General features: G+C 40.7%; 2 protein-coding genes across 7 annotated transcripts in view; one reads left to right on the top strand and one right to left on the bottom strand.

The window, feature by feature from the left end:
• Nucleotides 1-1,499: 1,499 nt before the first annotated feature.
• LOC119017882 (ependymin-like) lies at nt 1,500-6,404 on the top strand. Its single transcript, XM_037095027.1, has 6 exons — nt 1,500-1,642; nt 2,689-2,723; nt 2,813-2,947; nt 3,829-4,012; nt 5,055-5,142; nt 5,989-6,404. Exons 1-6 carry the CDS (start codon nt 1,567-1,569, stop codon nt 6,137-6,139), a joined length of 669 nt encoding a protein of 222 aa, XP_036950922.1. The 5' UTR covers nt 1,500-1,566; the 3' UTR covers nt 6,140-6,404.
• Nucleotides 6,405-6,618: 214 nt separating this feature from the next.
• pnpla6 (patatin-like phospholipase domain containing 6) overlaps nt 6,619-27,766 on the bottom strand; it is a 32,326-nt gene continuing 11,178 nt past the window's right edge. For 2 of the 6 annotated variants that reach the window (XM_037094973.1, XM_037094982.1), the window contains exons 14-37: nt 26,748-26,848; nt 26,104-26,283; nt 24,905-24,982; nt 24,492-24,697; nt 24,094-24,225; nt 23,842-23,965; nt 23,370-23,483; nt 23,219-23,294; nt 22,974-23,123; nt 22,766-22,829; nt 22,367-22,535; nt 22,078-22,260; nt 21,510-21,628; nt 20,709-20,865; nt 20,386-20,502; nt 20,193-20,262; nt 17,155-17,271; nt 14,638-14,754; nt 12,657-12,805; nt 12,356-12,508; nt 11,435-11,551; nt 11,226-11,313; nt 10,765-10,910; nt 6,619-9,921 (exon numbers count right to left, since the gene is read on the bottom strand). In XM_037094973.1, coding sequence (XP_036950868.1) covers nt 9,847-9,921; nt 10,765-10,910; nt 11,226-11,313; nt 11,435-11,551; nt 12,356-12,508; nt 12,657-12,805; nt 14,638-14,754; nt 17,155-17,271; nt 20,193-20,262; nt 20,386-20,502; nt 20,709-20,865; nt 21,510-21,628; nt 22,078-22,260; nt 22,367-22,535; nt 22,766-22,829; nt 22,974-23,123; nt 23,219-23,294; nt 23,370-23,483; nt 23,842-23,965; nt 24,094-24,225; nt 24,492-24,697; nt 24,905-24,982; nt 26,104-26,283; nt 26,748-26,848 — 3,002 coding nt within the window. In that variant the 3' untranslated portion in view covers nt 6,619-9,846. The remainder of the gene's footprint in view (nt 9,922-10,764; nt 10,911-11,225; nt 11,314-11,434; nt 11,552-12,355; nt 12,509-12,656; nt 12,806-14,637; nt 14,755-17,154; nt 17,272-20,192; nt 20,263-20,385; nt 20,503-20,708; nt 20,866-21,509; nt 21,629-22,077; nt 22,261-22,366; nt 22,536-22,765; nt 22,830-22,973; nt 23,124-23,218; nt 23,295-23,369; nt 23,484-23,841; nt 23,966-24,093; nt 24,226-24,491; nt 24,698-24,904; nt 24,983-26,103; nt 26,284-26,747; nt 26,849-27,766) is intronic. The other 4 variants (XM_037094993.1, XM_037095010.1, XM_037095001.1 and 1 more) reach the window with 4 other exon arrangements.

The following is a 27,766-nucleotide window of genomic DNA, read 5'->3' as shown; positions in this document are numbered from 1 at the left end:
CTCCGTAGTTACGGTGTAAACGAAGATAAACGAAAAAGTATTAAAGCAACAGTGTTAATCCTATTTGAATCTTGTCAGCAACTCTAGATCTACTATATATAATTTTGTGTTTTATAAGTTATGCATGAGTAGAATGCAACCACACATTTATACCAACAAAGTTTGAAGTTTGGAATTGGGAAACTGAATCATATCCAGATCTAAACATAAGCTAATGAATCTAGTTTCAGTTTAGACTTTAATGTGCATTCTCCTGGTTGTAGATGATTGTTAAGCTGATTCTATATACACCTTTATAATTCAAAGCAAAATATAACATATATTAGGTTCAACTAGTTTTTAAAAAGTGCCAAAAAAAAGAGTCTAAATTATATTTCCAGTATCCTTAATGGGAAGCAACATAAAAACATTTAATAACCAAAGTTATTACAAATATTGAACCGGTAACTTATCCAGGTTGTACCCCGTCGTCGCTCAGTGTCAGCTGGGATTGGCTCCAGGGGCCCCCGAGACCCTGAAAGGGGGGAGTGGTTTCAGGTACTGAGTGGATGGATGGATTTTAAAAATGATTTCTCGAGCTTCCTATCATTTGTATGAATTACTGTATATTTAAGTAGTTAATATCATTTCCATTATCACTTTTAACACTATCCTTGCTGTCACTGTAATGCCCTGACTGAGGTGGAGGTGGACTGTATCTCAGTGCCTTCTGAACCAGCAGATAAGGATGGTGCCCCTGACTGTGGCTCCATTTCTGCTGTATTGCCCGTTAACAACCCTCACATGATCGGGGCTATTTATGAAATCTACACACAACCTGCGTACGTTGTTTATTTGATGAAGTATAACGAAAATACATACTGTGTGGTGGTTCAGACAAATGTACCAGGCAGGCTGAGAACAGGGCAGGTGCATAATGTGGGAATACTTTCACCTGCAGCCAAACTGTCTAGCAGACTGCATGAGCTCCTGATATGCAGCTGTTTTCTGAGTGAAACGTGACATGATTGCATGTACAACAAAGGGATCCTTCATTTCAAGTTTAGAAAACACTTTAAAACATGCATACAATGAAATGCCTACCCCTCAAAGTTAAAGAAATGCATTAATCAAGAGGTCAAAATGGCATTTAATGCAAAGATGCCCCAAGGTTTTTCAATGTCTTGAAATAAAAAATTATTATGTGGGACATTATAAAGCATTTGATCTTGAGGTAATTCTTCTCTGGTGTGGGGAAAAAATGTAGGTGCAACAACTAAAAATGCATTCAGACTAAAGGGCAAACGTAATATCTCCGTGACATCATACATGCTCGGTGCTTGAACATAAAAACGAGCATGTGATGTGTTGCACAATCTCATACAATCTGGTCAAATGTCACACCATCTTTCACAAACGAGGGCTGTAAATTATTTGGTCACATTTTCCATCATCGGGGTAGCAGAGTCATGTGGCGTGACTGTGTCCAGGTGGGAGCAGGTGCGGTGTATATATACAGGTGTGTGTCGTCCCCTGAGAACAGAGCGCTCACACGTTCCCCTCGTCAGGCTCCTAAAGCTCCTCAACATGAACTTCATTGGTGTGCTGTCCGGCCTCAGCCTGCTGCTGGCTGCTGCTGTCGCCCAGGACCCCAAACCCTGCGGTGAGTATGGAACACATGCTGACCACAGAGACAGTTGTTTTTTATGTTGCTATTATGGTGTGAAGTTTTGACTAATTGTTTTTTACCATCAAATAGTGATAGAATGTAACAAAGTCTATTTATTCAGGTACCATCCTGTACTTGTTTTTGTTGTTGATGGTTATTTATATTAATATCTATTTTCTGCAATTTTATACTTCGACTCCACCACGTTTTGGATGCAAATACTGTTCTTTTTACTTACCACATTTATTTGATAACTTCAGTTGGTTCTTTAAAGGGTCTACGCTGCATTAGAGCTGAAGTAGCAAATTGCTAATGTAGTTTATCTGTAATTCAATTTAAAAAAAAAAAAAAAAACAGAAAAAAAGACACTGATTCCCTTAATCAGAATAATGCATGTTCTCAGATCTGACCCAGAGTATACAGTATACATGTAAACAGATGTACAAATTCACTTTTATGATTCACTTTTTTCCATGATTCTTAAGTACATTTATTAAAAGAAAACTAATTTTGAGGAACAGATAAATATAATATCAGACACTTCACTCAAGTATTATTTGTATAGGTGACTTTCACTTCATTAAAGAAATATTTTAACATGATATCTTCACTTTTATGTAAGTATGACTTTTAGGTACCTTTGCAAACAAAGTGATTAAATACAAATAAGGCAGGTAATTTACTCTTATTTGTGGTTCAGATTATAGAGTTTAGAGTCTTAAAACCAGGAGTGCCAAAACTTCTTTCCTTGGGGGCCCAAAACTGAAACTTAATGGTGGGCTGTATGCCGCCTGTTGTAAAATATGGTATTTAAACATACAAAATGGCACTAACATCCCAAGATCCCTAAATGCAAATGACTTCCTGCGTAAAGTTCCACCTGGCGTGCTCAGATTATGAAAAACGATTAATAATGAAGGATTAGAGTACATTCTTTGTTTACAGAACAAGAAATAAACATGAACATTATTCTAGTTTGTTTAATTTGACATTTTTTTCCCACTATAAATGTCTTAACATTTTGATTTCCTATTCAACAGTCAGTCCAGCGCTGATGTCTGGAGGAATCACTGTGGTGAGTCTGCATTCTGTAGAATCTCTCCTGCATGGACCCGTGTCACATGATTCTTGACCTCTTCACTTTCTGCTCTCTCTCTTGTTCAGATGACTGGTGACGGACAAATAAGCGACATAGGAACAGTCAGCTATGATTCTTTCGGTCAGAGGATGCGGGTCAGGAACTACAGGATCTCCGGCAATGAGACGTTTGCTGTGGACTGGCTGATGCTTTACAGTCAGGTATAAAACTCTGTAACTAGTGTGTGAAAATTGTTTTTAGGATTTGTCTTAGTGTACTGCAATGATTTGGCTTCGTCACAGAGACAGTTTCACCTTCTGTGTCATGTCAATGACAGCTTATCTGACATCATGGTGGAAGTGGTGCTGGGGCCCATGAACTGCTGATCCAGGAATGTCTCCCGTGTTCCTGCCTTCACTTTTGCTCCAGCGTCAACGTGTCTAATCTCTCATTTTGCAACGTAGTCAGAGTCATGTGATCATGAATGATGTTCTGTACTGAGACAATGAAGAGTAACAGATGCAGTGATGGGATACAACGGAGGACATTTGATCAAATAATGGACGTAGATACAATTTTAAAGTACTTAAACTTGACTGGAGCAGTTCTATTTTGTGAACTGTTACAATTTTACTCCACTGCAGTTTGGATGCAAATATGCTACTTTTTGCTACACAACATTCATTTGACAGCTTCAGTTAGTAGCTCCTTTGCAGGTTTAGATGATTAAACCAAATAATTAACCATTTAATTATAATACATTTTTATGGCTTAAGCTACACTGCATTTTGTAATGTGGTAGCTCCAACTTTACCATCTGCCACATTATAGTGACGAGCACATTAATGCATCTCTAAATCTAACCTAGTAATGTTATAGATATTATTCTGATATGTATACTGAATAATTATATATTTATACACATATTTTGTTTCTGACACTTATGTTTCTGGTACTTTTACTTAAGCAGGAAAGTTTTCTCCAATAGTCAGTAAATTACCTTTTGTTCAACAAACAAAATTCAATAGACACTCAGCACAAAGACAGACAGAGATATGAGCAGTGAAAGGACAACAGTCACTGTCTTCCTTTGTCCCTTCAGGAAGTCTATTATGAGATCAACTGGAGCAGGTTCTATTGCAAGAAGAAACAACTGAGTAACTCCTTCGTTCCCATGCACGTTCCCTCTGATGCCAAGCTGATGGGTCAGGTTTTCATGGGCTCCTCTTCCTCCTGGGGAATGGGTGTGCTGGTCAACACCTGGTATGGAGCCCTGCCCCCCAATGGTAAGAGAGAACACTGTATCCTAAGTGAAGGAAATTCCTCCTTCAGATTCAGTAATTTTACTGCCGATCTCAGTAATCCCTCAACATGTTGTGAGGTGGGTGTTTGCTGTTTCACCAGCATCAATTTATTATATTATATGTTATTATTACATTATTTCAATGAATTATATCATATTTATATTACATTATTTTTAGGGCTGTGATTAAAGGGGTTAATCACTGAATCACGTATGACAGTATCTGCTGTAATTGTACCAAAAAATATTTCAGTGCAAATGTGTTTTTGTAGATGAGTGAATAAAACATTAAACAGACATTTTCATCAGTTCAATCTGGGTGTTTTTTTAAGACCCACTCGAGTGTCTTTCGGTATCTTTATAATTTTTCCTGACAGTGTTTTATAATTTATTGACAAATAACTTAGTTTAGTTCTTCAATTAAGCCGTCTGAAATGGAATAGATTGCAGTAGAATCTGGGACTTTAATGTCATCCACCAAGCTTGGCTTCTGGTGTTAATAAAGGCTGGTGTTGTGGTTGCACATAGGTTCTACCCAGAGCTGACGCCATAAACCACGCAAGTGACATATGTCTTAGTGCGCATTGATACATGTGTGCTGGTGTGTCTACCTTTGCTGCTGGTGGTGAGCAGATAGACAGCTGAGTTTCCCCTTGAAACACACTGACCCACAGCTGTGCCTCTGGAACAGAGGGGCCGAACAGGCAGAGTGTCAGCATCGAGGCCCATCCATTGGACTGCCTTTTAAACCCTTTAAAACATAACAATACATTTAACTTGTACCTTGTATTACTTTCCTCTTTGAGTGTTGAGTAAATAGACCAACACCTTGTTTTGCCATTTTGCCATTTATCTTAAACTGAACGGACTTTGAAGAAGAAGAAGACAACAGATGAACAACTTTTCTGTGTGTTCAGCATATTGTACTGAAGTGGATGTAACTGAAGGATAATGTTGTTGTGTGCAGCTCAATCACTCTGATTATTGTTAGGCCCTCATATGTGACTTGTGCTTCATGTCTTCAGGCTTCTACAGCACTGTCTTCAGTGAGATTGGCTGCATCCCTATGACCTACACTGCCTACACACCAGCCTCAGGATGGATCACTATCAGGTGAGAACCTGAGCTGACAAAAGCAGAGAAAAATGCTAATTAGTCATCATCACAATTCAAAGTAATCCATTTTTTCATATTTCATATTTATTAGATGACTTATAATATGTACAGAGGGTTTAAGAAGTGGTCCAGTAGATTGCTTCAACTAGCAGTCGCGACATGAGCTGCCATCACTGCAACATAATCCTGGATGGTAACAGACTCCATTTGTAGAAACACTTTATCACTGTAAAACACACTTCATTCAAAATAACATTCACCAGAACATTCTTGGTCCATCTTTCCACTGTTCCAACAATCTCCTAATATGGTTTGGACAAGGTGCACCTTTAATTCACCTGAGTAGATGTGAATAAATCAAGACAGAAGTGAGTGGGAGGATCGATATCAGAGAAGCATCGGGAGAAAACAGCTAATAGAGGCAGAATATTTTCACATTCAAACAGTATTTTTTTTTTCCCCAAACGAGTGATTGTATGACAAAAATTGTTTGCTTGTGTTGAGGATCTTTCTCATAATGTTGTCACACACTCAGAAAAATAACCCGAGCATAAGAGTGGCAGAACTAGCATTTCTAGTAGACAGTTGAAGTTGCCCTCAAGGGTTACATTAGTGGTCTTCCAGCTGAAGCAATCTACTGGACCAGTCCCAAAACTAGTTTTTATGGGATTAAGTAATTTACGCTCAAAAATATGTAAACACATGGCCCAGCCTTAAAAATACTAAAATTCCCCCATTCAAAAATCAGTGTGAAAACATGGTGCACACTGTGCTGTATGCAGTCTGTTGTTCCTCGTACACGATGTCCCGCTCTTGTTCCATCTGTTTGTGTTTGTATTTCAGCACTTACAACTGGGTACTGGGCAACTCAAACCCGATGGACTACATACCTCCTTCCTTCTGTGACAAAGCAAAACTGGAGGAGACCGGCACACCAGATAACGTGTTCACTATTTTAGAGTCTCTGGCCAAGAAGACCAAGAAAGTGGAGTAAACATCTGGAGCGTCTCACCCAGATAATCACTGACACCGCTGTCTTAGGGCGAGCAGAGCTAAATTTGACCTCGATCATCATGAAATTAAATATAATGTAGATCAATATTAATTCAAGGTTTTTTTTTACCTGCTAAGCCACCAGAAAACACAAGACACAGGAGTGTGTGCGGAAGTCATTTTAACACACTCACACTTCATTCAACCCTGTTGGCACTGTAGTAATGGGGTAAAAACCCACACACCCCATATCTTGGTATTGCAGATTAAAGGAATCTAGACTGTAGGAGTGAAAATCAGTGTGAGAAGTAACAAATGTAGCTGCATCACTGTTGTGTGTTCTTTCTCTGTCTTCAATAAATCCAGTTAGAAAAACTGAATAGTATTGTACTCATCTGGTGTTGGATGTTTGAATGAATGAGTGAATGCGACAGCAACAATACAACACAGAACAACACAAAGACTGAAAGAAAATAAATGTTAACGGTGAAATGTAATTGTTTAATCAATAGCGAGCAGGTTTTTCACACTGAGACATACAGCATCAAGTGGCACATTAATGCACCACTGTGCTGTGTTTTGCTTAACAATTATTAATCACAGAAATGATACCCTATCAAAACGTCACTGTGTAAAGTCATTCATCAGCCGATGAACAGTATATTTTCCAGTACGGTGGGTTTCCTAAAAGGGCTTTAGGAAGTGGTTTATAGTAAAACAGTGAGTCACAGCTTCCTAAATTAATTTGTTTTTGGTTTAAAAATGAATGAAATGAGAAAAACACCTGGAGGTTCTGAACCGTCTACAAGTTCACATGCCTGAAATTTGGCTTTGGTGTTGAGCCGAAGTTTAAACAGCATAATGGCATGAACATTTTTTTATTCATTTTTTTAAATCACTGTGTTATCACCACCCTCTCACTTAAGTTCTAAGAAACAAGTAATAGGGGAGCAGAGTGGATGAGGCAGAGACACCATTCACCCTGTTACAAGACACTGTGGCATCAACATGTTATTTAGGGTAAAAAGTTACATCATGTTACTTTAAAATGGTGGAGCTCATAACATGCAAGAAAAGGTATAAGAGGTATCAGGGAAAAAACTCAAATGCCACCTGACATGATGCATATTATATTTATTTTTTCAATATGCATATTAAATTATCACCTCTATTTTTATACTTTAGATTCTCTTGGCATCTCAAGGTGGATGGCAAATATGAAACCAAACATCTTCTGAGCAAGGAATATGTCAAATGTTTCAGTGCAAAACAGCTAAAGCCAAGTTAATTAAAATAAAAACAACCCCATCCCCACCCCCAAATTAAGAAAAAGAAAAAAAAATACAATTTTAAAAAGCCAGTAGCTAACATGTATAAATAAAACAGAATGGATTTTAGGAGATAAAAGGTGAAGGTTCCCTTGTTTTGCAGCAAAGCATCAACTTACAAATTTTCACCTCATATACATATATGAATATCAACAATGTGTACATTATAATATAATCTTGTTACAATTTCTACAAGAGGTCCATATTAATCAAGTGTTAATAGTTACATGAGGTGTTTTTTTTTTGCCCACTTGAAGTTAGGGATTACTTGGAGTTCCTGTGGATTATCCATGTGTACATGACTTCTCCGTTGACAATAATTTATTGGCTAGTTTTCAAAGATTTTAACTACTGTAATTCTCAAACACACTGTCATACACACCTCGATTACTGTATGCAGGAGCTTTCAGCACAGGTACGTGTCCACAGGGGCATTCTCAGCATTGACGCTCGACCAACACAAGCTGTACCCTGGGAAAACTGCACCAGACTGAGAGTTGTCTGCTCTGAAATTGACTTTAATTACAACAACAGTTCACATATGTTTCTGAAGACATTTTAAGTGAAATATAAGCCATGCAGCTGCTGAACTGTTCTTGATTTTAACTCAGAGACATTTTTTATCTTTGTTCCTGAATTTCCGGGGGCAATGCATCGTGCTGGACCCCAATGATTAGCCTAGACTTCAACTTTATGCAGATGAGGACTGGGCAACCATTGTCTCTCTTTGACTACAGTCACACATACGCAAAGTCAACCGTGGCAAATATTTACCTCCCGTTACCTTCTATTCTATGTGTCCGAGGGGGCAAACATTGGCATCCAGTGGCGAAGCAAATCCACATCTTGGTGAACTTTGACTAGCGAAGTCCCAAGCCACAAACAGTTTACACACCATAACCAAAGCCTTGTGGTACGTTGATAAGTACATGCAAGCGAATGACAATCGCCAGGTGAAGCCAAGATGCGAATTTGCCTTGCCACAAGATGGTTACTTTTTTTCCCTTTGGCCTTTTGCGGTGAATGTGTTTGCCACTGTTGATGTCATGCATGTGGGAGTGTACCCTTACAGGATGCACTGCTACCAGGATGCACAGCTGCTGTCATAGACAGTGAATGGGAATCACAAAAATGACGAATCCTGTGGACACGCACCATGACAGTGTGACCTCGTGCGAGCAGAGGCGGGCTCAAGCCAAATAATCGCTCTCTTCATGACAGTCACTGCTCACTGATAACTGATCGAACGCTGGTGGGAAAAGGCGTCGCCTTTCTCTCAACCAAAACAGCCAAAACACAAAATCTCAAAAACGCAGATTCGTCATCCACTCACTTAAATCATCTCATTCATCCTAGATTTGCGTTACACATCGTCCTCATCCTCCCTTCAGTGTTATCTACCTACAGTTCATCAAGCTCACTGTGCTCTACTGTGGGTGAATTTTAAATAAATTAAGTAACACTTTGCTCACAGGTCCATCTCTTTTTTTGTCTATTTACTTTACATTCTTAAAACCACATTTCAAAACTTTCTACAGCGTTCATTAATGTGTTTCTCTCTTATGCATCCTCGTTCTGCTTCCTAACACTGGTCCTGCTCAGTTAATTTCACTAAAACTCTACTTTAGTGTCTACATGAACATCTCTACCTCATACAGCTTCCCCTTCCTGACTCCCAACATGACACCCATAGCTACAGCTCTACTGCTACTATTTCAACAAATCACAGCTCCGCACACCTGTACCAACAGTCATCCTAATAGAGGCAACATGCAGATCCAGTCCCACAAGTGCACAAAGGAAATTGATGGACCTTGAAATCCGTCGAAACCTCAATAATGGAGTGCCATGAAGACGTACCGACATTTGACGGACACACAAAGACTCAGAGACACAGATGAGACAAGTAGGCGGGGTCCTTCTGGCTGTTTGAAAATGAGAAACAGGAGAGTGATTGGAAGTTTGACGTGTCCCTCTTTCATTGGTTTGCTTACTGGTGGAAGTCCCAGTTTTGGCATGTTTGGGAGTTGGCAGGCAGGGATTCTGGCAATGGGTCAGTTTAGTGTAAAAGTGGATCAAAACAGCAGCTTGGCGGTGTAGACCTTCGAAGATCGTTCTCATTTGAGACCACACATTTTTGACGGCGGGGTCAGAATGTGAATCGATGAAGCCAGTGTGAGAGCGGGGAGGAAGCCACCTGATGCAATTAAGGTTCAACAATTTTGAGGATGAACGGTGATTTCATCAAGAAAGACAAAAAAGTATTTCAGAGTTCCAGAAGTTGCAGGAGCTGAGTGTGGCATCTTTAGCCTTGACAGTTTATGGACCCAGAATTTGGCCCTTTGTCATTAAAGTCCCCCTACTCCTCCGTGGCCCTCTGTCAGCAGTCAGAGACTTCTGAGGTGTTGGAGTCACTGGCGAGTTTCCTGCGTTGTCTCACAGATTTCTCCTCATCCTGCGGAGCAGAGGAGAGCGTTTTATTCACCTGTTCAGTCCATAGATTGCTTAGAGTCACCCTCAAGTGCCAAAATGTCAGCTCTGCACACAAGATATCATTTGCACTTGGACAAAAACCTTGATTATCACGACCCCCTTTTCCTCTTGTACAACCTACCATGAGCCAGACCAAATCATAATTAAAATATAATATCATTAATTAAGTTGCACCCACACTTAGGAAAATAATTGGACGCCCTAGTCTAGACCAAGGTAACAAACTTTAACTATTTTCTGTTTTCGTACTTTTCACAATAAAAACATACAGTGAACTCTTTCAATTGTGAATGTAATTTTGATCTGCTATGATCTATTGTATTTTCAATGTACGGGCCAGAATTCGATTCCGCCACTTGATCAGTACCGTGACAGACTTTGGCCCCAAGTTAGCTCGTATCATGGATATTTTGGCTTCACTTTTGCAGAGTGGGAAGGAGAAAAGACACTTCATCCATGTTTGAAACAACGCGCATGTATTTTTTCACCTTTCATGTAAGGAATGCACCACAGCAAGTTGTTCTCTCCCAATACTGATATCTGCCAATAACAATTTGTTACTGATCCAATACTCTTTTTTTCCCCAAATGTAATATCTGTGAACTTCACTGGATGGACCTCATTTGAATGGAAACGTGAGGCTAAGGGATTACTGTGGCATTAAAAATTATTGGCTGGCCCCCTGTGACTGAATGAAAGCAAGTTACAGGACAAAAACTGACTCAATTCTAAAACCACATCAAAGAAGATAATGCTCTCAATATGTATTTGTAATGTCATGTTTTCTGTTATTGGGTGTGCTTACAGTCTGAAAGACACCATTCTGGCCCCACTCTCCAGGGGAATGGTCCTCGGGGTCATCTGCTTCCTCCTCTTCTTCCTCCCCCTCCTCCTCTCTCACTGTGTCCATCCCATCTTCCTCGTACTCTGTCAGACAGTCTGACTCCTCTGCTGAACAAAAGATTTAGAGGAGATATTAAAGAGGGGATTTATTGCGTGAGTGACCCACTGGGTGTAGGTAGCACCCATAAACCATCAGGGACATCTCATACTGTATTTCAATAAAACATGGCAGGTGAAAGCTAGGACCCCTTATTTATTACACTGATTAAATCGACATGATCTTGAAAGGGAACTGTACATCTACGGGAGGAGGCTGCTGTAACAAGAACTTTAACAGGAAGCGTGAAAGCAATAGAAAAAGTATTCTAACCATGAAATAGAATGAATTCATTCTAAACAATGAATTGGAAAGTGACCCTTCACCTTCTGCAGCTACGTAGCTTTGGACCGGCTCTATCCTGGACACAATCTCTGCAAGGTCAGTGAAGTCAGCACCTGGACACGTGCAGGACTACGAGACAAGGAATTATTATATATAATAATAATAACTTTGATGGTGAACTTACAGTATATGTAGTTACACATGAACCATATTAAATATAGTTTATGGTGTGTGTGCGTGCTCTTCTTACATCAGTTCTCTTGCTGTCATTGTAGTCAGCTGACCGATGGTCCTTCAGCATGTTCTCGATAATGTCACCTCGGGCCCAGCCGGTAAACACCAGCTTGCCATGCTGGAAGCCCACATCCTGAAGACGTTTAAATAGAAATGCAAAGACTTAATATAAACGTAAGCACACGCTGCTTCATACATGTTTTTTTTAATTATCTTTGGCGAACATAAGATTTTGATATTCACAGTATAACCTGTCTATACAATTCATCATGGCCTAGTTTTGAGTCTTTTCTGACAACCACCAAATCATTGATGTGTATCTACAGGGACACTGCTGTCCCAGTGCAATTTCTTATTTTCTTATTATGTCCCTGCGGTCGGGATGTTTCTGGGCGAAGTTTGGGTAGTAGTGCAACCTCAACACACTAACAGTGCAGTTCTGCTCTTGGCCACAGCTGCAGATCTGTGTGTCTGTTTGACTGAGGAGCGGGGTGGGCTACACACAAACACAGAGCAGAGAAACAAATAGCTGCATTCACAAAAAATCTGGAGGGCTGTGCAGCACGGTGGGCATATTGATTAGTGCAATACTATTTTATTTCTTTGATGTATCTTCAAAACTTTATTGTCAGTTTACACTAAAATTAATTTTGCAATTCTGTTAAAGCCTTCACACAGGTTAAACATACTGTTACACAAATCCTATATTGAATAACTTTAAAGCAAAAGTGGAGTCAGATCCATCTGAACATGGCTTTCTTTTCAAAATAACTGTACATATAGCGAAGCCAGACTATGAACACTTAGTGATTAACATAAAGAACTATTAACACGACTGTAAAACTTTTTAACAGCGTCCTCATTTGCTCACTATGTAATGTATGAAAACGCTCGGGATACCTGAATAAATTAAATCTACAGTCATGATGTTACTCACATAGATCTCGTCGAACTTGCCAAAGTCCATGGTCTTGAAGCGGTCGATGGGAGGTCTGATGTACTCGCAGTAGGCACTCTTTTTCACAACCTCTAACTGCCGCACACAGGACACGTAGGCCAGTCGAGACTGGATCTCTGCCATGTCCGGTACCTGTGGAGGAGGGCGGACCGAGAATTCTACCAGAAATCACCAACAGAAACATTTCCACCTCTCTGATTCCGCATTGACTGAAAGTATTAAAAACTCCGCTGAGTCACCAATCGTTACCAGCGCCTTGTGCTGCCATTATGAACTGTACCTTTACTTTCTCTGCCCAGGGATTGATCCGTTTCCACAGCAACCACCAGCCAGACAGGCAGTCGCCATAGTTACAGAGGTCGGTCTCATCTTGGCTACCCACATCGATGGCAATGACCGTTCTGGCGCCCATGTTCCTCGCTATGTCCGCTGTTTGACGTGTAATGCGTACACCAGCATTCACACACAGACATACAAACACAGCACGACAAAATCCCCGCAGCAGAGATGGTAAGACAATAAATCCTGTGTTATTCAGCTTGTTTCAAAATAATATTGGTTTCTTTAACCGTCATTTTAGGAGCCACACTGTTGAAACAGACTTACACCACAAAATATCTGTTCTTTTGGACCTGTCAGACAGAGCATTTTTGGCCAACTGGTGACAGAAATCACTTAAATTAAATAATAAAAGAAATAATAAGAGAAAAAATTGTCATTTTCCTGGCCAACGAGCACAGGGCCTGAGGTCCTGATCTTTCTCATTGGCTTGCTAGTGTAAAAAAAAAAAAAAAAGAAAGAAACACTGGGGAGGTGAACATTTTTGTGGTGTGAGCCTATTCAAAGACAGAAACAAGATGATATCCCACAAGCCCAAGAGACTGATCCAGTGTGCCAAAAACAACTATAAATGCAGCTGATGGACCACAAACTCTTTAGGGACAAAGCAGAGTAATAAAATTCAGAAATAAAAAGGTTTTGATTTTCCGAGGCTCACTGTCCCTGGATCAATCTTTGGGCCCAGAAAACACCATATTTCACAAACCTCATTGCTTGGGAATAAGTATCACATGGGAGTTGATGCTTCTTGATTCCCATACAGTAAACAAACAGCTCAGTCCAGAGCTTTGTGAAATATGGCTGGGAGTTCTATCATGGAACTCCAAAGAGACAGATTTAAGGGAGTTTTCATCTGTGAAATTCTTAAAACATTGGTGCATTTTTAAAATGCTTCCAGGTAATGAGGATGTATTTAATGGTCCACAGACAAAAAACAAACAAACAAACAAAAAAAAACCTCCCATCTTTCTAAAAACACTGCCCAATTTTTTCTCTGATTAAAATGGAAGCAAATACAATTTTTTAAATAAAGCTTCAGTACAATGAGCATAAAATGCAAGGCTGGCCAATATGGTTGTGACTATTATCGCAATGGGACATTTTCCCATATCAAATATGAAATACACAAGGCTGAATTCCTCTTAGTTGTACATTAGTTTAGTTGAAGCCAGAATGATTAAAGTGACATAATCATATCACCACTGTTTGTGTCCATTGAAAGTAAATGAACAATCATATTAAAATGATGTCCAGCCCTACAGAAAAGTGCTCATTTAAACATGAAGGAAAGAAGACTTCAATTTCAAAGCAGACTGGTGTCTTATGGCATTTAAAAAAAAATAAAAATCACACTATGCTTTTAAATTTCAGGATGTTTTGATACAAGAGGTTATCCCTCCTTCATCTTTAATCCTACATCTTTGTGACACCAGGCTGTTCGACAGAGAAACACCACATTCCCCTTCACAATGTGATGTTTCTTAGTTGAGGTGAAACCTTTTCCTTATACACATCAATCCACTCTTAATACAAATTTAAATGCAAACTTTTCCCCATCTAGTAATATAGAATTATTTCAGGGTCTGATAAAGATTGTTTTCTCACTGATCATAGTTTTTATCTTTTAAAACAAAGAAGGTTTTCAGTCAGGAGTCAATTCATGAGATTGATGGTCTGATCAGGCTCAACATTCAGACAGGGAAAAGTCAGCACACTCCCTCACTACTCCCTGACTTCCCTCCATCAGCTGTATACTTACCCAGCCTATTAACAACTTGATTAAACCCCCTCATTATAACAATCCTCATCCCTCACTCCACCTCCCCCCTCCTCCGGGGGACAGGAGTTTGATGGACATTGAGGATTGTGTGTTGGTGGTAGTGGGTGGATGGGTGGGGGGGGGAAGTACCACCTCTACTTGCCTGGCAGGTTGTTGATGTAGCCACCGTCCATTAGCAAGTTGCCATCTTTGGGGTCGCAGAGTGGCGGCAGATACCCCGAGAGGGTCATGCTCGCTCGCACATAGCGCCACAGAGAGCCTGACACACCAGGGAGGGAAGGAGGGAGGAGGGAGGAGGGGGGATAACATCTCAATAATGTTGGCTATACGTTTCAGGTTAGTGTTGACGCAGACCGCAGTCCAAACACCAGAGGGAGTTCGGACAAAGGCAAGTAGCCGATCCCTGCAAAGGCTAGGACTGTGGTTCTGTCTACCTTTAGACTCTGGTGTACACCACTGCTAACCTCATTACCTTGCACAGAGACCCTGTGTGACTTGTGCGTAAGGTAAAAAAGGAAATGGCAACCATCACAGAGCACCAAGGCTGTATGGATCTCCAAACCGTGTCCCAAACAACAGCGCTTTATAGCATATGATCGTATGAATTTGCACCTTTTTTGAAGTTCCTAGGAATTCCACATATGCCGTATATGACAACTGAAACCACTCGTGATAATGTGAAGAGGAGCAGTTGAAGAAATAGTAATTGACATATTTTAGTTGATTTCTGTCAGAAAAACAGCAGCTGCAAGGGTTGTGACGGTGTTTGGAGATCCTTCACCGTGAACATGGCAGGGAAGCACCCAGCCTGCCCAGTCTTGCAGTCCAGCACGGTGCCAGCGGGGGGCAGGAGCAGGCCGGGTGCTGCATGGGTTGGAAGGATAAGGAGCACCGCAGACAAAAGCGAGGGGTGCAACTGTGCATGGAGTATATGTGAATGTTGAGGCAGACTTATCTTACTGACCTATGACTGATTTAGAGGCATTAGTACCACCTACAGCTTTCCATTTGTTTCTCAGGATTTATTTTAACTTAAGGGCTTTGATACAGAAGCTACGATTGGGCAACGGAAGGATCCAGAACACATATCCTTGCATAACTCTAAAAAAAGAAAAGAAAAACAAAGCAAGTAATACATGCAATCAATATATATTCAGGAGAAATATATAGATTGGCTCACGTTGTCTAACACTGGCATGCACATTGAAGCAAGCAAAGCCAGGGGAGAGGACAGGTGCTGTGTAGGAGAGGCTGAACATGGTCCTGTAGGTAGATGTGACTGAAATGAAACAGAAGCACATGGACCTCCTCAAGGGAAACGAGCTGCAGTTCAGTCCAACGGACAGACGTGTTCAGGCCCAACCGAACGCACAATGATCCACAACGACAACAACAGACAGATGCAATGTTTATATGGTGCAGCCCTTCATCTTACCGCTTCAACACTATCTGGTCTGGTCTAACCAAGCTGAATCCAAACCAATCAAGTTTCATTCACGCCAGTCAAGCCAAGTGACCTGCAAGTGAATAACCGCAAAGTGCCTGAAGGCATCTGTGATGCAAGCAACATCCCAGAACTTTATAGATATGAAAGAGAAGGGGAAATTTAGCAAATATAGGCGGGCAGTAGAAGCCAGACCATCATGCATCTCTCTATGACTCAAAGGGAGCATTCAGACCAAAAGCGAGGGGAATTATTTGGTCGTCTACATTAAATACAAAGTTGAGGTAGAAGACGTGAATAGACGTGTATTTGCATGTATTTGCTCCTGGCAAGGAACCTACTGACGGTGACATCATGGCATTAACGTCGCTGACGCCAAGAGAGGTCTCAGCACAACATAGCCCTGACTGATTAGAGCTCTCTCAAGGGACAAGCATTTCAAAAGTTAGATTCAGGCTTTTTACAAGGTGGCATTATGATGTTGTTATTTCTGTGTCCTCTGGATCCATTTATTACAGTCAGATCACAGCGGAATCGCTTTGTTTTCGCTTCATACCAATGTAGTAAAACAGATTAATCCAATCTGCATCTACTTGCTAGTTATAGTTACTATTTATTGATTTTTCACACCTATATGGAACCTGCCACTCACCAGGACGAATGGACAGGCGCTCTGCAGCTGAAGACTGAGCAGTTAGCAATGGAAGCTGCAGTCCTCCAGACACTGTGTGGCGGCGAATAACGCAAATAAAAAGTTATAGTCCTGCAAAAAAAACTTGGGCGTGCAATGCAATGCGAATGTTCTCTTCCCATTTGGTCTGAATGCACCAACAGATTCCCCGACATGCGTGGGAAAACCCTCACTTCTGATAAGATAGTTAAGATCAGCGATTAAATTCAGGCCCCAAGCCAACTGGAGAAAGTGTGCTCTGTGTGTGCTCTGTGTGTGTGTAAAACAAATGGCAATCAGAGAGAATGATATGTCGTATTGGTCGCTATTCAGATGAGGCACTGATTGGATCAATCCTTAAATTGTATATATATAGATTTACATATAGATTTAGTCTTTCCTTCCAAACCATGAGTTCCCAGCGTCCACCTGGGGTTAGTTATGAGTGAGAACTTGGAAGAAGAAGGGGAGGGTAGCCGAGTGGTTGATAGTCAACTTAGGGATGGGAGGAGGAGGTTTTGGTGAGCGGGTGCTTAAAATCTGACCTGGGACATTGTTAACATAGCAACCATCCACAAGCAAGTGGCCATCCTTGGGGTCGCACAGGGGAGGTAAATAGGGGGTGTAGGAGGCGCTGGCTCTAACATAGCGCCAGACGCAACCTGTCGGGAAATGGAGATGGAGAAGGAGGAACACATCAAATATGGGCCGGACTCCACGTCACAGATGGAAAAGAGAGAGAGACAGAGAGAGGGAGAGAGAGAGACGGGGAGAGAGAGAGAGGGAGAGAGAGAGGGAGAGAGAGAGAGAGAGAGAGAGAGAGAGAGAGAGAGAGAGAGAGAGAGCAAGAGCCCGCAACAAAGAGAAGGAGAGTATACGAAGCTGCCAGAAGCAAGACAGAGAGGAAGGGTACAATGTCAACAATATGTTTCATTCTGAAGCTGTGGTAAATTCTAGTATGAGGCCAATTTGAGATAAAAGGGACAACTTGATGGCCAATTGGATTAAACTAGTCGAGGGCTAATTAAGGAAGCATTTTAGACTTTGTTTAGAATTATGACAGATGGAAACCACAATATCCACCCAATATAAATTTGGGAATGTGCTACAAACAACAACAGCAACAACAATTAAGTCTATGTTTCCCTTAAACCAGTATGTTATATGAATGACAACAAATACGTTGGATAAATGACACCAGATGTGTGTAAATCACCTTTGTAACCTGAAGACAGCGATGCAAGGTTTATTTCATGAGTTCATTGAGCAAATTATAAAGAAATAGTATTAGCGCTGTTAGAGGTCTGGTCTGACAAGCAAGGTGGGCGAGAGAGAGAGAGAGAGAGAGAGAGAGAGAGAGAGAGAGAAAGAGAGAAAGAAAGAAAGAAAGAAAGAAAGAAAGAAAGAAAGAAAGAAAGAAAGAAAGAAAGAAAGAAAGAAAGAAAGAGAAAGAAAGAGAGAGAGAGAGAGAGAGAGAGAGAGAGAGAACCATTTCTAGAAAAGGTGTTGGGCATTAAACTACACTCTCTGTAAGGGAAGCTGGAAAAAGTTTTACAGGAAAGATGGGTGTTTAGTTTCAGATCTGTGTTTTTTCTCACTGGATAAAACCAAAAGCTCTAATGCAACCCCATGACACAGTGTATCTTACATCAAACCACCAAAATGGCTGACAATTTCTCTTTTGTTTCTATGCCAGGAGCCAAAGTGACACAATAGCACTACAATAGTAATATCTAACAGAGGCACACCAGAAAGAACTACAGGAAGCGCAGAATGGAGGTAGAGGAGTGAGAGGAGCAGCATGGGATGTCATTAGGGAGCGCGGGGTAGGGAAAGGCAAGGTGGAGTGTTCTGGATCCTACACGTTGATATGGACTTGGGAGGGGAATCAGCGACTACATAGGTTATTTTGGTATATTTAGTGACCTACAGATGGGCAGCTCTGTGATGTCTATGTACAGAAAGACCTGACCTAAAGGAGATATGCTGTAGATACAGGGCATGATCTGGGAGTATAAGACATGTGATGGACAAGAAAATGATGAAAAAGCTATAGCTTTGATCAATTAGGGTATGAAACAAAGAAGTTGAGAAGGATAAAGACCAGAAGTTTAATAGAGACAGAAAATAACATCAAGTATCATTAATTTAGTATCAAGTATCATTAAAAGAAAGAAAGAAAGAAAGAAAGAAAGAAAGAAAGAAAGAAAGAAAGAAAGAAAGAAAGAAAGAAAGAAAGAAACTATTACAGTAAATTAAAAGAGGCAGATGATGGGAACAATGAGACAGAGAGAGAAAGGCTTTGCTCCAGCAGTTAGTTCAGACACATGCCAAGATGCAAACAACCAGTGTTTCCCTGCAAACCCCTCAAATCCAGTAATCAGCCTGAAATATTATAATCCAATCCTGCAATAATGCCTTAATTTGATGCACAATACTATAATTACAAGGTCGCATTACAGACAATTATCCAAAAAAATAATAAATCACTTGTCTTAGAAAAAGGCTGGAAAACACACTGGATGTGTGGGGTCGGCCGGAGGTCGTTCCAGGCTAAGTCTACTTTAGCTAATATTAGTGATGGTGCATTTTTTTAATCCTAGTCAAAAGAAATCATTTGCCTTCATATAGGCTAAAACAGACACAAGCATACAAACAGCCACACTGTGTTTTCTTTTGTCCATGTGAAATCTCTGACTCTTTTCTAAGCCCCTGGCGATGGGGCTCACTCCAAACCAGACTGAAACTGGCAGGTTTGTAGAGGCAAAACAGAGGGTTCGCAACTAAAATGAAGGGGTGCATTTGATGGATACTTGGATGGCATAATATACTATATGAAGAATCACCATTTCCATTTCACCCACTCGTTATCACGCTCTTGCTTGCAATTTGGCCATAATGTAATATAAATTCAATTTTCCATTGAAATTAACTTCTCTTAACATTTTAACAACTCATTCAAGGCTGCTTCAAAACGCACCAGCTTCAATGTAGTTTGGAGTAAAACTCTCCTCAAACCATAAATCCGAGGAGCAGGCAGTTCAGTCACTGTAGATGATACACAAGCCAGTTAAATCTTTGTGTAAAGCTCCAAGTTGTGCCTACTGATACAATATTTATAGAGCTGTTGTATAAAAACATGCTCCACTTCCTAAAGTCACTTCTGAAAATTAGAGAGTGCAACAACATGTCGATATATTCACTAAGGTAATTAAGCTTTAGTTCCTGTTGCTGTTTTATCTCTGACTGACTGCTGCCGGCATCACTCAACATTATTTACTTTCGAGACATGAAATGATGATGTTGCCAATTACACACATTAGTTCTCCGTCATTCAGATCAGGATTATTGATTGAGTTTCGTTAAATGTTAAGAAAGACTTACGCAATTACTCATGCCATTTATTTTGTATTTCTTTGTTGCCGCACATGTTTGTTTTTGTTTGTTTATGATCTACATATATCAAATAAATTACATTGAAAAGGACTGTAATGTACAAAGGCTGCTGTGTTCAGTCTTGGTCACTATAGCAATATGACAGAGATGGGTGTCGGCCCCTGCAGTGAGCTCAGCTATCACTTACCATCCTGGTGAACACGCATGGCTGAAGCTGTGATGTCAGTGGTGACATTAAAGTATGGCAGCCACAGGTCCTGACGACACAGAGAGTATTACAGAGTCATAAACTGTATTATTGTTTTCCCAGTGACCGATTCAAAAGCATGACCTTCTTGTTTTCTGGAAGAGCTTACTGCAGTGGAAAACAAATCCCTCACCTCAGCTTGCTTGTCCTGGAACACTTTATAGATGCTGGTGTTGAAGGCAGAACCAGAGAACATGGAGGTGATGGGGTAGGTCAGGTCCAGGACTGTTTTAAATACCGAATTCATCGCCTGTTGACCAACCAAAGAGTTTATTTGTTTTTGTTTCTTGTCAGTTATTGAACATTCCCCTTTTAATACGTTCAAGAAAGTTGAATCATTGGCTGCAGGGTACGTTAAACATTTTCCATTGGTAAGTGCAAAGATTAAAAAATGTTATCTTAGACAAATGAGCAAAACAAGAATGACTAAATAGTGGATAGAGATGTGTGCGGCACCTTGGACCACTCTCTGGCTCTCTGTTTGGTTCTGACGGCACTCCTCTCCTCAGCGTATAGTGCACCGATGAATGAGCCGATTGAGGTTCCACCTACTATGTCAATAGGAATCCCCGCTTCCTCCATAGCTTTGATCACGCCGACATGAGAGCAGCCTCTGCACGACAAACATGTTTGACAAAAGTCAAGTACTGGGGATGTAATTAAAATCTCATGAATTGATAAAGCAGCGTTAAAAATGTAACCAATTGTAAAACAGTGAACCCAACAATCTGAGGTGGGCAGAAATACATAGATCAAAAAGGATCTTTATAATACTTACTTATCAAAATGAAATAGAAAAAAAAAAATGATTTAAAAAATACAACGTTACATTTTAGCCATTTATTGTCCTCAGAATGGGTTAGATTTTGTTGGGCCAGTTATTTGGTAATGACAGTCGGGATTAAACTGATTTATTAAACTTAATCTGTTCATTTAACTCCTAATGTAGTCTACTCTGATTCTGCATCCAACAAAGATGGTCAGTGGTTAAAACGTATTAATTAAAGAAAGAGCCTAATATTTGCACACTGTCTTTAGAGTTCAGTTTCAGCAATACCGAGGAGGAAACTGAAACACTCTTGAGTGATAAGTCTTATTGCGGAATCACACAAAGAAATGACAGGCTGCTGACAGATTACACAATATTCCCGTCAGGTGGAAAGGGTTAGGGTTACTCCGCTGGCAATATTTCAAAATGATGAGATTTGCAAGACACACGCTGCTCTCGACATATCAGTACTGATAGTTGTGGCTCACCTGGCTCCACCTCCTCCCAGCACCAGAGCGATGCTGTTTCCAGTCAGGACTCGGGCCAGCCGAGAGAAATCACTGTGCCTGTCAGCCGTTTTCTCAAACACCTTCTCATACACCTCCCTCTGCACAGACATGGAAGATACAAGTGAAAATACATCACAAACTTTACCTTCTGATTAACATTTTGCAACATGAGACAAGTTTTCTTGCACATTTTCCACACTGAAGTTCATGTGATTTACCAGACCACCGCGACATAACTGTGTTTTAAGTTTACATTCAAGTCAGGTCAATTTTAATAGTATAGCCCAAATTCACAAATCAATATACCTTAGTTGACCTTACAATCTGTACAATGCAACCTTTTGTCCTCAGACCCTTGACTGACCACCAACTAGTACCACCAGAGAAGATGAACATTTAGGAAGGAATATAAATGAATTTGATTGACCACTTGGTTCCCTGATTCTAGCTAGTATTATATACCATATTACAGTGCATATATAATATACATAACTATAACAATTTAAGCACAAAATAGCTAGAAATGACAGCTAAGTTTGCTTCCTACCAGCTTGCTGGGGCTGCGTCTGGAGAAGACCCTGCGGGGACACTTGAGGTGCAGATGCCCGGAGCACCAACTACGCATGTTTAGCCACTCGACAGTCCTAGATGGTCCCGGCCCATCCTCTTTGTGCAGGAGGACCAGCTGCTTCAGAGCCCGAACTGCTGTATTCTCCAGCATCTGCTCCAACTGGAAGGGAAGTGAGGAGGAGGGAGACAAGTGTCAGAAAAGAAACAATGAGAGTAAATGTACTTATATGGCTGAAGATGTCCTTCCTCTCCTGTCTCACACATACCTCTCCCAAAGCAGGCTCCTGGTCCCCCAGGCCGACAATGAGGATGCAGTCAGCCTGGCGGATGCAGCGCTGAGTCCACGGGGTCATGCTGTTGTCAGTCTGGTACAGGACAATCCGATTGATGTCCTCCTGCTGGGCCAGCCAGCCAGACAGACGGTACTCGTGGATACTGATGGATACAGGAAAAAAGCAGACGTGAGTATATCGAAGAGAGTTTTAAATCATTAAAAGCAAAAACCCGACAGGAATTAAGAGGAAAGAAAAGTGGGGTTACTGGAATAAAATTAATGTAATGATAAAAAGCTTGGTGGCATCAGGAAATGAGGAAAAAAGAATGACAGAGTTAATGAAACAATGGTGCAGTCGGAAAGAACTGGGATGTATTTTTGCTAGACTGACCTGTCCAAAGCAGAAGCACCCAGGCGCTCTCTGATTATGTCACTGGTTAATAGCAGAGTGGGCCCTTAAAGAGTCAAACAGAGGAAATATATAAAGACAAAAAACAGGCAAGAATGAAACAGTGCTGTAACGTGTATTTCTGACATAACCAAGCAATCCTTAATATAAAAAGAGCTGCTGGGAACAAATAAAACATTTATGTTCCTACCGATGGCACTGAGGGCATGGCTGAGCTCCAGGTTGAATGCGTTGATTGGCACCTCATCACATACAGGCAGGACTGCCACAGTGGAGAGGTTGCTGGCGGGGTTGGTGACATCAGCACTGGTTGTCATACTGGGCAGACTCAGGGCTGAACCTAGAAGAAAAGATCAGACAGTCTATAAGTATAGTATGTTAAAACACATCAGTATGTTCAGGTGCACAAAAAAATGCTCATTAACATGACCTCACCGGAGAACGGCCCGCGGCCCTGCTGCAGGTTTCCAAGAATCTTTTGGCCTAACAAGTGAATCAGCCTCGTCACCACCTGAACAGACATCAGACATCAACACCTTTTCAGCTGCACACACAAGCACAACCAGATCAAGATGTCGTTACTGACCTGAGGATACCGCCTTTTGATGTTATTGAGCGTTCCCTCGGGCAGCTTGACCAGCTCTGTGTCTCTCACAGCGTGGACAGTGGTGGCTCTCGGCTGCTTGGTCAAAGCCTCCACCTGAAGTATAAAGCAAAACTTTGAATTTGACTGCAAAACTCAAAATGAGTAGTGTACTGGTGTAATTTCTAGACAAAAATATCTCATTACACTTGTTCCATTGCCACCTTATATGTATCTATTTTAATGTAATATTATATTATTTATCTATTTATCTCTTTAGTCAAAATGGTGCAAAAAAATATTGAAAGCACGCAGTATACATTGTTACATCTGTAAATCTGTTTCAACTACTGATCAAAAACCCAACAAAATAGCCAAAATGTATTCATTTTGAGACTCTATATTTGTTTTTTGACAGATTTTAAACACAGGCAGAACGGTACTGTGTCCGAGGGGAACAGATTCTGTTTCTCACCACTCCAATGAGGTCTCCTCTGCCATATTCCCCCACTAGTTCTTTCTTGCCATTTGCCTTGCGTATGACTGAACGCAGACGTCCATTCAGAACAATGTAGGTGCAGTCTGACTGGTCGTCCTGTCTGTAGATGCGAAGAAAAAAAAACCAACACGAATACTTAAGTAGCCATTACAAATATACTTGAAATAAATACACAGAGGAAATGACCAAGTAAGGCTTTCTTAATATGTTCGTGCTGAAGTGGAGTACCTGTAGAGGGCTCTGCCAGCCTCCACAGCCATCCAGTCAATGGCAAAGTCCATCTGCCTGACAAACGGGGACATGCGGATGGCCACCGTGTGAGCCGCACTCAGCACCACACTGGGCTGCTCCCTCATGATCCTGCAGAGGGCAGCACACAGCACAGGCACAAACTTGAGCAACACCGGCTGGACAGTATTCATATTACTTGTAAGCAGATGGTTCATAGCAAAACTGAATGGTTCCAGCAATAATCGAAGCTCAGAAGGTCTTAACAGAAAGATTCAACATGAAATAGACTTTATAAGACTTTGTGATCTCAGTGTTAGACATACAATGAGAAACATTTGCATTAGTGATTATTGCAAATTCAACTTGACTTTGGACAGTAAAAAGACGATACACACTCGTAGAAATCCGACTTTGAGATCTTGAGATAAGTGCAGTCTCGGACGGCCTTGATGGTGAAGATGAGGGGTTCTCCGGTGAGCACAGCAAGCTGGCCTACCATCTCCCCCGGGTGGGTCACAAATAAACAGACTGCGTCCTGCTTGTTTATCATGCGCTGGTAGACGTGCAGACAACCAGACAGGACAAAGTGTAGACTCACGTCCTAAAAGAGTGAAAAGAGGAAGGGAGAACACAAACAGGGGATGATAAAAATATTGTATTGCTTTATTGTCTGACACATTTTAATTGTTGTTGTTGGTGTTATTGCAGTGAGTTAGTTACAACATTTACTATATTTGAACACCATACTTGCTCCTACTATGCAACTTAAGAAAGAAAGATGAGTCCATTTTAGGATTTTTTCAAGTACCTGGTCTCCCTGTCTGGCTAGGACAGCTCCAGCTTTTGCATGGTGCAGAGTCACTCTTCCATTTAACAAGGATGGGTCCTGGAGATTTAAAAAAAAGAAAAAAGAAGAAAATGAAAGTCTGAAAAAAAATCAAGCCAAGCAGTGACCTAAGTCACAGTGGTGGAGAAATGTGGAGGAAATGTCTTCATTCTACTTTGTTCAAGCTGCCGTGATTCTGCAACACTAATTTCACTTATCATGGTTTGATCTAGAAACACAGACGTAATGTTTTGAAACATAACGTCTAGCAATTTTTGTTCGAAGGGATTATCACATATTGCTTCAAGCGCCGATATGCAACCTTAGCAGCTGATTATTCTTTGGGCTCAAATTCTATGTTAGAATTTAATCTGCATACTTGTGGCACAGAGAAGGTGAGCCGGATTTTCTAAACAATCAATACAACGTGTTACAGTTAGTATCCAGGTCAGCTGAACTCTGGATTGTCACCGTGTTTTTTTTGGCTTATTTACCAAACACACAGGAACAGCTCATGTCTCAGCATTTAGTGGACTGTGGTTCGACAGTGTGGCCCCCCCTCCCCTCATCTACAGTATGTACTGGGCACAGCTCCTCTGCGGACTGACCCCCTTTTGACATTGTAATCTGTCAGCAGATGCTCTGGGGTGATTTGCAACAATGTGCTCATTCATGCAACAAAGAAAAGAAAAGAATAATGTAATGAGCATGTTATTATTTCTAAATTGGTCCTACAGTGTATGGCATGACTGGGAGAGCACTGCTCTAACGGCATGTTTAGATCCTGTTGTACTTGCTAAAGATTGAAACCAAAACAAAATACTAATGTAATATGATGGAAATATATTTGATTACACTGTTTGACATATTAGAAAAAGCATCTAGTACTATAGTCACAACCACAAAGAATTGTGCTGAAACACTTCTTCGTTTTTGAAGCTGAAGAAGTGAGTAAATGTTAAGGACTTGAAATGACATCTTTCTTAATCTTGCTGTAATTTTCTATTATAGTACTTGTGCTCTCGGTTTTGCAGCCGGTTTGATAAATGTACTCTGTTCTTTACACATATCACAAATGCAAAATAAACTGTTTACTTGATGTAAACACGAGGGAATTCTGTTCAGGGTTTTTGTCTCTGCGCAGAAGTGTCTGTGGCCTACACGAAAAAATGTCAACAAACCTCAATCTTCATGAGTTTGAGGACTTCTTTCTGAGCTTCCTCAAACAGAGCAGCACTCGATCGATTTGATACAGGTGTGAAAATGTTGTCTACTCCGGCCTCTTCCTCTGGATACAGATAGATCCCTGAGGGAACCTCATCCACTGTCACCCTCCTCTCCCGCTGGTCCTGGGATACAGACTGTTATGATACACATATGTACAAATAAGAAAATGTTTGATGAGGCTCCTTCCTCCAACTGAGAAAGGAGATCTGCGCCTACAAAAAACTAAACATTTTCATGATGACATGACTAAGAATTAATCTTAAAATCTGTTGTCAGATTGTAACATGTAAGTTGCTGTTTTGTTTTTTTCAAACAATAATCATCAAATGTATGTGTTCAAAACTATATATTATATATCATACTGGGGTTTGAAACAACAGAAATGAGCAACAACTCATTGATAGTTGTCAATAATCCTTAGAGAAACTTCTTAAATATTTGTGACACTTGGGTTACGTGTCATCAGTCACGCCCTGCAGTGAACTTTTCTTCTCAAACACTACCATAGATCGTAGTGCAACTACCCAACTGTATGTCAATTGTATGTCAATTCAGTCATTTATCACATGTGTGTCACAGGAGTGTGAAGCGTACTGACCCGAGTAAAAGTAGGAGGAGTGTTGCCGTCCTCTGCAGACACAGAGATCCGCCCCCTCTCGTATGCCATGTCAAAGTCTGATCTCAGGCTTTTTTGGATACCTGCAGACAAAACACTGATAATGTCAACACTCATGCCACAGACTGCTTTTGTTAGTTGATAACCATGTATCTTAACTCTGAGAGATTATTATGCATGAATTAAACAAATTAACAGGAAGCAAGTGGTTCAATGTTTAGCAAGTTTTAAATTAAATCGGTTTTCATAATCCAGAATAGAAACAACATGTTGGATACAAACAGTTTCCATATATGATTAACTACACTGGGAGGTTGAGTCTTAAAAAGATAAACTAAATGTCTTTTAAAAGGATAAAAATGTTTCTTGAGGCTAGGAGAGATTTTCCTTTGAGAATTTCTGAGACACACCTGTGTTCAATTATGAGAGTATAAGCAAGAGAACGAATGTACCATGTCAGAAAAAAACAAATGTTTCAATCATCTTTCATTCTGAGGCTACAGTGATTTTGGGCACAGGGGCAAAGAGTTTGACAGGATCAAAACAAATCAAATCTCTGGAACTTCTTTGCCTCAACTGTCACAAACACATGAGCGAATAGAAGTAAGTAAACAGACTGCAGTTTGCCCTCAGTTCATCGTGTCACACCAGACCTTCTAGGCATGCCTTCACTGCTGGCTATCACGTGACAACATCTGTCATCATAACCATAAATCTGTCTGTGCCAGTGTGCCGCTACCTGAAAATGGTAGTCTGTGTGCTTGCTTCAAAAGAGCACACAGAGCCTGCAGCTACATTGAGGGTAATAACTGTTCATGCATATCCAGGAGAAGCAAATAAAAAAAAAAAATACCCAAAACTTGAAAAAAAATGCTTGTAGTATGACTGGTGTGAACACGCCCAAAGATCAGTTACATGTACTGTAATGTAGACAGATGTCAAAAGAGCACAGGTGGGTGGTTTTAGGTTCCTCTCCTCAGACATCTCAACAATGTTTTAAT

The sequence above is a fragment of the Acanthopagrus latus genome, chromosome 1 (genome assembly GCF_904848185.1).
Source record: "Acanthopagrus latus isolate v.2019 chromosome 1, fAcaLat1.1, whole genome shotgun sequence".
Lineage (NCBI taxonomy): Eukaryota > Metazoa > Chordata > Actinopteri > Spariformes > Sparidae > Acanthopagrus > Acanthopagrus latus.
The sequence above is the reverse complement of the archived record's forward strand: the minus strand, read 5'-3'. Positions and strand labels throughout refer to the sequence as shown.